Consider the following 12169-nt stretch of genomic DNA (forward strand, 5'->3'; position numbering starts at 1 on the left):
AGGTATCTCCCCCATACTCAGGTTAGTAAGAAATTCTCTCTTTTTCTTTGAGATTCAAGGCAAAGGTTGCTCTGAAACGCATGGGAAGGAGCTTCCCCTTTCCCCCTTCTAGTCTGCTCTGGCCAGACAAGCTGCTGTATCATCTCAGTCAGCTGATTAACTCCTTAAAAGCATTACAACCTATTCACTTTTATGACTCGGTCAGTTTTCTGTTGTGGAGAAGGCAGCTATGAGGGGCATTGCTGGGAGCAATGGGAAATGAGGCAGTGGGAGGGAAAAGGAGCAAGACTCCTGTTTCCAACAACTGCAATTTCTTACATCTTCTCAACCCATCAGGTGAAACTTAATCCTTTTTACTTTGCATTTATCATGAGTTCAGACACTATTCACCACTACTGTGTGTTACATGCTGTTTGTAAGCTATTTTAAGTTAATTTTTAAGGTATTTTTAAGCAGTTCATTAGTCTGAAACCATGGGGTTTCAGGTCCAGAAATTCTGGGTTTCACTTTACCTTATTTGTATGATCTAAAATTTACTCCAATGTAAAGTGCTCATCTGAAAGCACTGAGGTGAACAGCTTATTGTCTTTGTCCTTGTTTCATTCTCTGACCACTTGGAGAGAACACTTGGAAGAACTCCAAATGTTGACTGAATTTTGGACAGCTTAAATTAGAGAGGGTAAATCTGTTACTTAATGTGCTCTTACCACACTCCCATGTGTGTTGGGAGGCAGTGATGCTCTGATGGTGGAGGACAGCCATGGCCCCTCAAATCCAGGCCTGTGTTTGCCAGAAAACTGCTGTTTGGCTGAGGAAGTGACCTGACATCTTTCTCTTTCCAGTTTATAAAATTTGCTTTAAATGCTCACTCTATGCATAGTAAACCACCAGTGGTTTTGGGAGATCAGATATCAAAACAGTGCTATAATCAACGTGTTTCTTTATTTGTGTTTTCCCCAGAGTTGAAAGAAAGGAGCGTGCACGTTTGAAGACAGTGAAATTCAACGCGAAACCTGGTGTAATTGATGCAAAAGGGGTACGTAAATAGTAAAACCTTTTGAAATTGCACTTTATAGTTGTTTTACATATTTCAGTGTAGAGAAAATTTTAGCAACATAAGGATTATTTATATTGTTGTAGCCAAAACCTGGATTATAGTGAAATATAGACATGAGTATAGTATGATATAATCTTTGAAATAATTAAATATTATCTTTATAATAATACTGACTGACAGTGCCTCCTAATTGGAAGATACTAAGAAAATAAAGAGAATTCTGTAATAGATGTGATTTTAGTTAAATGATGGATAGAGAAGGAAAGACTTTAAAATCCAACACAGATGGATAATTGTTTAATGGAATAAGGCAAGAAGTGTAAATTCCCTGGCTTCAAAAGCTGTTAAATCTCAAACAAAAGGTTGAAAGTTAGAGTCCTGGATGCAAAATTTAGGTTTGGGATGTTCTGCTTTGACAGTTGTGACAGACATTGAACATGGGTGTGTTTCGCAGCAGGCACAACAGGCCAGCCAACACAAAACATGCAAGTTCTCTACCACCAGTGCTCTTGGGACAGAGCAGCCTTCCTGCCGTTAACGCTTTGCAGCATCACTTTATTGTGCCCAGCAGTTCTCACTAGCCTGATGTCTAATATCCTGTACATTGCCATCTGGCTGGCAAGAGTTATAGCATGAGAAATGCCCATAGTCCTGGCTGTTGAGGTATATTTTTCTGCTGAAGTGTAGCTTGCATTTGTAGCAGTAGTGAATACTTAACATTACATTTGCAGGGATTTATTTTTGAAAACAGTCCGGTTGGCATGCATGGCATTTACAACTGAGGGCTTCTGAGAGCATACCAAGAGACAGTGCTTCAGAAACCACCAGCAAAAAGTCCTGTTTGGCTGCAGAAAACACAGGGCAGGGCCCAAACTGGGTGATGAGAGGACACAGTGGAGGTAGGTGCTAGCAAGGGACAAAACCAAGCAGTTCACCAGGTCCCTTCCAGACCTGCTGTTCCTGTGGTCCTCTGCCTAGTTTGAAATTATCATTCTTAATCTCTTCTTGCTTCAGTAATTAGAATAAGAATACTTCTTTTATCCCAGTTTATTCTGTCCTTTCACTCAGACAGATTAGCAGATTAAGAAGCTCCTCTTGCTACGATCATGGAGTTCCTAGCACAGTGGGTCCCAAGGCTCTACATGCCAGTAAAATAGTATTTTAGACTTGCAGATACTTCCTTGTTACTGCTCTACAGAACAGTTCCTGAGTTCAATGCAAATGCAGAATAATTGCACTGACTGAAACCATTTTTCCAGATTTATAAGGTATGTGGCATCAGAATTCAGCCTCTGCATATTATTTGCACATACAGATAACATAGTATAAAATATATAACAAAATGCATTGTGAAAGGATTTATTAATCTCATTGCATTTCTTCAGGAGTCAGAACTCCATTTTAGTTTGAAATGACCACTCCCTGCAACTCTGTAAATTAATGTTGCCATTTATTTTGGGAGATAATAAGTTTTATATTGCCAATGAAATCACTTGTTAAATGTCTATTTCCTGTATATAATCATAACCTCAGGGAATAATTCATTCATATAACTAATGGTCCTTATTCAAGTGAGTCTGTCAAGAATTTAATTACCTCTTGATTCCCCAAATTGTTTTTCCATTTTTGTCATCAGTGTAACATTAATCTTCCAGCCACTCACGTCAATGTTTGTTTCAATGTTTAGGAAATTGCAGAATTACAGACCAAGACCGTTGTACCCTTTTGGGAGCACACTTTCTATTGTTAGAATTTTCTAAAATTTGTTTTTGTCTAAAAAATAAAAAATCCTGCATTTTCAAGGCTTTTTGAGAAAAGATAATGTAGGCTTGTGTTTGAAAGAGCGTAAAGGGAAAAAGGGTTCACTGTTAAGCAACAACATGTAAAATGAGGTGTTTCAGTACACATATATGTATATGCATTTTAGAGATCAGCATTTCCATTTAGTCTTTCAGTGTTCAAGAAGAAGTGGTATAAGCTGTGTAACTGTGCATGCTTTACTTCTTTTATCTGGAAGAAATTCAGTCCAGATAAATAGGGCTGCAGTAGGCCCACAATAACTCTTTTGTTTCAAAATCAATCTACAATTCAGATAAGAATGGGTTTACGTCTGTTGCACATTTGTGCTCATACATTCATGAGCATGTGGGAAGTAGTACTGTCTTAATTTACTCTAAAGGTTAAATTGGGAGAATAGCAAGTAGTACTGTCTTGATTTACTCAAAAGATTAAATTGGGACAATAGCTTTTTGTGGGATATTTGGCCAGGAGATGTGCATGGGTGCATTTTTTGAAAATTAATACAGAGAATCCTTAGGGTTTTTTGCACAGATAAAATGGTTATTATCCTGTTGCAATTTTACCTGAATTCTCTTGCTGACCCCAATTCCTCTCTTCCCCTATAGAAGCAATGTTTAAGAGCTAATAACCCACAGCGAAGGTTTCATGAGATAGTGCCAAAATTTCTCTGAGCTATGATTTTAAAATAGGAATTGTCTTGTTATTCTACAGGTTTTAAAAGTTTTATGCATTTTAATACATTTATACCTCATTTTTAATCTCAAATCCAGAGATAAAATATAAAGAAAGTATTACAGATGGTGTGACATTTGTAGCTGATCAGCTTCCTGTTTCCCATTAAAAAGGTGTTTAAGAAGGCTCAGCAATACAGTTAACAAACCTGTTAACAGGTATAGCTAAAGGATAATCTTTTCAAAGGCCCAGAAGTTCCTCTTTTTCAAGACAAACTTGGGTGCATTACCTCATTGAGAAAAATAGTTCAGTGTTTTTTAAAAATTTGATTTAGAATATTTATATCACTTTTAATTCATTTAATTGTTCCTATCCAATCCATGTCTTGTGAAATTGAAGTCTACAAAATCAAGATGAATGCATAACCAAGGAATGTGAATCACAATTAGGGAGCTCCAGTGAAATCTTCTGGTCTCAAGTTCAAATCAGGCAACAGATCATACCTTTCCATACAATGAATAATTAAATAATTAGATGAGTTAGCAAGTAATGGATCCAATTACAACTTTTAACATTTTTGTGTTAAAAAGGCATTTTAACACAAAATTAGTAGCTTGTTCATATTAATTGTTCATTTCAAGAAGCAGAGAGGTTATAAAAGGAGAAGGATCGTGTTTCTTCTACTTTTTCATTTAAACATCTGTTATTGGACAACTTCAGAAAAAGCTACTGGGCTAACTGGATCTCTAGTTTAACCCAATATGTCTACTTTTCTTTCATGTTCTGTTTATTTTGAGCAAAAGAAATGTATTCATTCACGTTCAGAGACATAATCCAAATCCTAGGTCCTATTAACATTTTTAAAGATACCAAACCAGTTATAGATGCTAATACCTTGTGTAGTAAGTTAAAAAAAAAAAAAATACAAATACTGGTAGAAACAGCTTCATTCCACCAAACAAAGATTGTGCTTTAATTACGTTGACCAAGTTCAGTTTCTAGCTTGATCATATAATTGTAGTAATGATCTTCACCAGCTTTTCTAATTGTTACTGAAGGTGACTGGAGTATCAAAGCAACCAGTCCACCCCTCTTATCCCCTACAGCTGCTCTGTGCTCCTGCAGCAAAGGGCAGGGTTTTCAGGACACTGACTACCCTAAAGTATCAAACAAAGAACAGATAAATGTAGGTGAGATAACACAGTTATGATTTCCTAAGCATTTGCTGTCACAGTCTGTGGGGTCCACTGGTGTGTGGATAATCAGTGGAAAATATAACAGCCCAAAACTTTATGTCTGATATTTATGCTGGAGGAAGCTACAGGAGTTATCTGAGCACAATCTTAATTAAAAACTATGTTTTATGCTATGTCAAACTCAAAATCATATCCCAAGTATCTTCTGATGCTCACCTTCACACCAAAAGCAGCAGCACATGTTAGTACCTGTCAGCAAGGTTATGTGTCTGCCAAAGCAGCATACTGAACTCTTGGTAATTCTCCATAGGCTTCAGGCTGAACAGAAATAGTCTTTATTTTTCTAATCCTAAAACCCACGGTGGCTGAGGGCTTTTAAGATTTTTTACTGAATCAAAAAGAATGTCAAACAATGATGGAAATATTACAGAAGGATATGATGAGCCAGTAATCTGCTTTCTTCTCAAATGTAATTACAACCAGTCTTTCTGGAGACAAAAATAGTATCTCTTTTGCTTTTCTCCCTGTCAGATCATATACTCTTTCTTGACTGTCTCTTGAAAATATTTTTATAGTGGAAACTCTAGCTCTTGGAAAAACCTTTATCAACATCTCACCTTTTTGCTAGTATTCATGGATGTTGCCTGTTCCCAGAGCAGTGTTGCACTATCATGAAGCATAATGTTTAGGTAAAACGTAATTTTATACAGAGAACTGGCTTTTTATACCATATGTCTTTTGATTTCACACCTTATTTTGCCAGTGACTCCAGAACATTGTCTTTTGGACAAATACCCTCATTTCAATTCCCAGTAAAATAAATGCCATGCTTCTCACAATCTCTCAATTTTTAATGCTCATTTCAAGGTGCAGGTGAGGTGTTCAGTCCGTGGTTACCAAGAAGCATTGCCAAATGGGTGCCTGCCCTAGTGAGGCTGCTCGGAGGGGTGCCAAAAGGGGACAAGGTGCCTGCCAAGAAAAGGGGCTGTCCCATCCCTCCAAAATCTCCCAGTAGCTCTGCTGCTCATCAGCAGTGCAGGTCCTGGGCTATGACCCACACCATATTGCTCCATCACTATCCATTAGTGTTTTTTCTTTTCAGATAGCTTGTCATCCACAGTTCTTTTCATATTCCAGTCAGCTCACCTACATGGCACTCAGCCTGCCCCTTCCAATGCCTCTGAATGTATTTATTATGACAGTCAGAAGCTTGATAGCATTTAATAATATTTCTTATGAGCAGATTCTGTTTACAGATCACAGCCCTGCCTGCAATGTAAGGTCATCCTCTTGCTTTATTGTAATTTTACCAACACTGCACTGAGGCATAAAAGGAAAAAGCTAAACTTGACTGAGATATCAAATTCTGTACTGTGGTGTAAATAAAACCCTCTGCCTACTCCGTGCACCTTTCCTCCAAATGTCAAAATCCAGTGAATGTCAGGACTTGATACACAGGACACATTTTGACAGCTTATTAAGTATTTGGGAAAAAACAAAACAAAAACAAAAACAAAAAACAACCTGACTGTTTCCAAACAATTTATGCTCTAGAAAAACAGGGTATTTTCAGCCCTAGACATCAAATCAGAGAAAATCTGATCAGTAAGGAACCTCAGGTGATCACTGAGTCCAAACCCTGCCCTGAGGGTGTCTTCTGTACCTTCCTCCTGTCTCACAGATTTGTCTAATCTCTACTTAAAGACCTGCCACAACAGATATTTCACATTCTTCCCAAACAGCCCATTCCAGTGCTTCACTATCCTCATCATTAGAAATGGCTAAACTGCTGCAGCTTAAGCCTGTTGTTATTTCTTCTTCTATCAGTGTATATAGAGACTGGATTATTTGTCTTCATCTTCACCAAGCAGAATCTGCAGTCACACCTGCCCTGGTCTCAGGTACAGTGTCTGTGCTAGTGGTTCACCATGGCAGTTCTGGATGTATCAATGTGGAGAAAAAAGTGATAATCTCAACTGAATCCCTGTTTCTCAGAAATTATAAAGTAAAAAGATGTATTAGAATATCATTTCTCTCTGCCTATTGAAGATTGTTTCTAACATCAATGTTTTACTAGGCTTAAGTTTTCTAAGTATAAAGTTTCACCACTTTAGGGGACAAACTGTTCTCTAGTCCATAATCAGAAAGTTTTCCACGTATTTGGTGTATTTTAACCAACTTTTCTTTGCACTTCTCTTCTAAAGATATTTGACACAATGAATGGATTTCCTAAAGTGATTGGTACTGGGACAATAATAGAAGAAAATCCACATTCTGAGCTTGTTGGAAAACCTGCATCTTTGTTGTGGAGCTAGTTGCTGATTTGGAGAGCCTGGTAACACACACTCTGCAGTGGGTAACTGCACTGACAGAAGGAGTAGATTATCTGACACACCCCCAAAATTGCACTCATTGACATCTCAGTTCTCCTTATAAAATAATCCACTCAAATGCTTAATCATATTTGTTTTCTGAATTCCCTCCAGTCAGTAGCAAAATGGTAGTGAAAGGAGAGATACTGGACTCGGAATAGCATTTCTGTCCATGTTGGTGCGTATTTGTCCATGTGTATGTCTATGAAAAGAGAAAAGGAGGGGCTTCAGTCTGTTTTTTCCCCCTCTAAATTTGATGATTAGAAAATATCAACAGACACCAAGTAAAGGATAATGGAAGTGTCAAACACTAGAACATGTTGGATCACAGGTGGAGGGATTTACTAAGAGAGGTGAGCATAAATTAAGCAGCATACACCTACCCGCATGGATGATATGGAGGAGGGTTAGTGAAGGTGGCGTAGGCACTGACACACAATTAAATATTCTTTATTCTCGGTCTCAGCCAGATTTATCCCTCTTTACTGATGTAGCCTAACTTTTCTCTGTTCTCCCAGTCTTTCTAATTTTTTGTTGCTATTTAATGGGAACAGCTGCCTGTGGGGTATTCTTCAAAGAAATTTGAGTGCTCTTACTGGACTAAAGTGCTCAGCACAGCTATAAATTGGCTTCCAACTGGTATTCCAACCGTTGCTTAGAAAAATGATGGCTTGTGTAGCTGTAATCTTCAGGAACTGGAGGTATATATGCCCGGGAGCAATGTGCCTAGGAGCAATCTGCCTGTGTGTACTTGCCTGCATAATCCAGCCCTTTTATGCTTTTTCTAGCCTGCCACTATTGTAGTTTCTAACGAGCAGCTAGTGAATAATGCAGCTGCAGTGTTGCTGTTCTATGACTTATACTTACTGTTATTTTAAAAGACATTGGGTTAAAAAGGGCAGAGTGAGCTGCAGTCAGCTCTCAGTTGCTCAGGGCAGCAGCTGGAGGACAATACCCTGGATGCAAGACTGATGGTGTCAGGGAGCAGCAGGAGAGGGATGCTCCACTGGGACCCAGAGGTGACAGCACCCTCACAACAAGGGATGCAGTCCCAGGGCAGGACCAGCCAGCCTGGTGCCAACAACCAAGGTTGGTCCACAGCCCCACAGCTCCCAGAAAGTCCGTAGTAATGAGTCAGGTCCAAACTCAAGCCAGGAAGTCATGTCAGCATGGTGAGGTGGGATGGGAAAGAGACAAGGCAGAGCAGAGGCAAAGCGACAGGAGAGCCCTGGCAAGGACCATGGGCTGTGGGGGTTTATTGAACCTACTTATCCCGCACACATCCCACCAATGTGATCCCAGATGAGGCTGTGAACAGCCAGGATGAACTTGCTGTTTACTTTGCTCTGTGACTATCAAAGCACTTCAGTTTGGTCCAGAATTTTCTAGCTTGCCTTTCTTATGATTATTTGAACAGCATTTGCTAGCAGTAGGCTGCAGAAGACAGTGTTTGTCCTGTAAGGCTTATACTACCAATTCTGATTAATTTTGACCATTAGGAATAAAATGTCAGTCTTTGCTACATAATTAAATATTAGTTTATAACTATTTTTCCATTTCTTCTTGCTACTTCCTCTTACAGTATCAACTGAATCACTATTCTCTTTTACTTCCGTTACATCATGTTTCTAATGTGCTGAAGGTGAAGAGCCTTCCCATTAAATGCAGTAGAAGCTGACCTGAGCCCCAGTATGTGGTTTTTGCTAAGGACTGTTATATTGTTTCAGTCACATTAAAAATAACAGACATGAACCAAAATAAAGTTAGAATATTAATTCAGTCCCCTAGTTGAGAGACATTTGAATTGAAACTTTGGTTCAAAACATAAAAAGAGTATTTCTGCTCTGATCTGATCTGATTCCTAGTAACATTTTAGCATTCCTAGGAACATTTAGCATCCAGAATGGTTCACAGTGTGGTCTCGGCTGTATAAACAAAATGACTCTTCAATAACACTCCAACAAACACATTGCAATTTGCCCAAAACAAAAATGTTTTATTGTCTCAGTGCCAGACAATTATTGGACACCCACTGATATTAAAAATAATTTGCTTGGAGTGATAATGCCTAGCCAAAATACGCTTCCATTAGGCATTTATTTATAAGCTTCTGGAAAATGTCTAAGGAACACATGCAGAGATGGGTTGTAGTGTTCTAGCTTGGCTTTTACCTGTCACAAAAATATTTTACCTGCACAATTGGAAAGCCTCAAATTTGGCTTCCTGCAGAAAAAAAATATTATTTACACATGATCTTGGGACAATTCTGTAAATGTTGCAAAACATTAGCTGAATTTTTAATATGAGTTTTCTCTTTCTTAAATTAGTATTTCTTCACCTCAGAAATCCCAAAATAGCCAACTCTTCCTTTCTTCATGGTCAAGAGCACCAACCTGCCATTGTTGTCTAAAAGAGATGTGATGAATCAATCACTGACTGTAAAGGGAGCCTGGGGTCACTACTTCTGCCCCAGGCACCTACAGGGTAAATGTTTACAGCTAGATGCAGTGAATCTCATTTCTGTGAGCCTTAACTGGTTGCATCTTCTAAAAAAACATAGCAGCCATTTCAAGGTACAGTGAGACAGGGTTATGGCCCTTTAGTGCTTCAAAAGGCTATGGCATGACAGTTCTTATCTGCTCTATCTTGATCAGACGTGATAATCTAAATGTTAAGAACCACAGGGCATTATTTAAACTGTGTGGTTTAAAATCCTAATTTAAACATCTCAGCCATTGAACTAATCTTTGTGCTAGTCCTTGCAGTGAATAAACTAGGCACTTGTAATAGATATTCTGAATATACTCCTCTGGTACCACTTTGCCAAGTGCAAAATATAAATCCTTGGATAGGTTTATGTTAGATTAGATTAGATTAGATTAGATTAGATTAGATTAGATTAGATTAGATTAGATTAGATTAGATTAGATTAGATTAGATTAGATTAGATTAGATTAGATTAGGCAAAACTATCTGGAAATGCATAGGGGTAAACCCTCTGCCCAGCCCAGCATGTAGCTCCTGCGGTGTCTGTAAGAATTACACTGTTGCCGTGGAGATAGTGCAAGCTCCTGAACTTCTTTGCTTGTATACCTACAGGTGGAAAAATTACAGATGAGAAAACCCCTTTCTACTCAGAACTGAGGTTTTTATAAAAAATCATTCTGCATGTGATTTTTTTGCAAGAGTTGTGAATCAGTATTTTACTGTACATTCCCCCATCTCAGAGTGATTGAAATTTGCTTTGCTGTAACCAGAGAATAAGAACAATTTTTCATGTGTGCAACTTAAAAAAAATTTTGGAAGTCATTCATGTCATAAAATTTCTGGTTTTACATCTCCATTACTAATTGACATAAAATCTTTTACAAAACCATTGTTTCTGCAATACTTGAATTTAGTTGTTACTGTTTAGCAATAATTCAAGAATGGTCCTCTGAGATAAAATGGAAATTAATGACAAGAATAAAAAAGTTACGTTGCAAGAATTCCTCACAAAGTCATTCTTATAGAGAGATCTTTATAAGAAGTCAAAAAAAGCTGGTGGAAATTATTAAAAGCTAATTGTTGAGCAAAGACATTTTCTGCACAAGTGCTTTTTATTGGCACAGGGCATTAGTAGATCTGAAGATACTCTCCAGAACTTTGGTGTGAAACTGCCCAGCACAGGCAGGAGGAAAAAATGTCTCTTCTCCATCCAACTTTTTTACTATTTTACTTCTGATTTTCTCTCAGTTAGACTTAAGTTCTGGGAAAGGCTACAAGACCTCTAGAAATGGGGTTAGTGTTAGGTGTCACAGAAGAATCAGATCTCAGCATCATTCCTGCCAGCACAGCTTGTATCTTGGAAGATTTCTTCTCCCCATGATGGAGGAAAAGCTGGGTCTCATTTGTCCAGTTGCCCTTGCTCTTCCATGCGTTTTCACATCCTCCACAATCCTGTCTTCTGGTTTCTTGATGGCTGGGGCTGCTGCCAGGTCGTGGATGCTGGCTGCACATCTGTTTTGACCTGAGCCCATATTACTGAGCTGCCCTGGCCATGCCCCTGAACACATTTCGCTCAGCATTTCTGCAAGGTACATTAGTAATACTGCTGTCATCAGCATCTAGTTCACTCATGTGCTGAAGTAATCAAATGAAATTCAGATGATAAAACGGGACATAGCCAGGACAACTTTAACTGTACAGTGTCTCATTGCTCTCAGATATCCTGAGGCACTCTAAAAAGACATGTAATAGTTTAATAATAATGCCTGTTGTGCCCAGGTCACAGTCAAAAGTAAAGGAAAACAAGAGACTATTCGGTTTTAATTTATGCCATGGTAGCAGTGTTGACTCTAGCAGGGAACTGGCATACCTTAAGGGGCCTGTTTTTTTAAAGAGTTCCAGAAATTATAAAATCTATTCTTAGGTCAGATTTGAAGCTTTCACTCAGCTAAAGCAAAGAAATATGTTTTCATAGATTTCTTTTAAAAATCTAGTGGAAGTTTTTCTTTCAAATGGGAAAAAATAAAAACAAAACAAACACTAAAGTAAAAAATCTGTGTGTCTGTTTTCCAGTTTTAAAAAAAAAAAAAAAAGTCATTCTGCATTTTATTGAGAAGTACAAATTCTAAGTATCTGCAACTTGAAAGCATAATTGAATAGAGTAGCAAATGTGAGAAATAAAGGCTATGGGGTTGAACTTGATTCAGATGGTGAAAAATATTTCTGCCTATTGGCAGCTTGTCAGTCAAAGAAAATACTGATGGAGTTATTCCTTCAGTTAATGAGCTATTTAAATGCATGTATTTCACAGATTTTCCAGTTTCTTCAGCCTGATAATTGTGCAGAGTTTATTTATAAGATAATATTGTTTCTTAAATGGCCGTAATGTTAGGCATTATAGTATCAGTGCTTTCTATCCTACAAGTGTGTACTATACCTGCTTAGGTAAAAGAAATGTTTAAGAGTTACTGACATAAAGATATGTAGTGTAATGTTTAAATTGGTCACAGATTAAATATAACATGGTGAAAATTTGCTAGCACAGGTAGAGTACCAAAGTTTACAGCTGAGTTAATTGCTTTTCT

The 12169-nt window shown here is 37.9% G+C and overlaps 1 protein-coding gene across 25 annotated transcripts in view; it reads left to right on the forward strand.

Moving 5' to 3' along the window:
• The window catches only part of DLG2 (discs large MAGUK scaffold protein 2), a 1033591-nt gene that overhangs the window by 984296 nt on the left and 37126 nt on the right, over nt 1-12169 (forward strand). For all 25 annotated transcript variants that reach the window (XM_042793331.1, XM_042793310.1, XM_042793308.1 and 22 more), the window contains one exon: nt 961-1036. In XM_042793331.1, the coding sequence (XP_042649265.1) occupies nt 961-1036 (76 nt within the window). The remainder of the gene's footprint in view (nt 1-960; nt 1037-12169) is intronic.

The sequence above is a fragment of the Tyto alba genome, unplaced genomic scaffold, assembly GCF_018691265.1.
Source record: "Tyto alba isolate M040663 unplaced genomic scaffold, T.alba_DEE_v4.0 Super-Scaffold_2, whole genome shotgun sequence".
NCBI classification, from domain to species: Eukaryota; Metazoa; Chordata; class Aves; order Strigiformes; family Tytonidae; genus Tyto; species Tyto alba.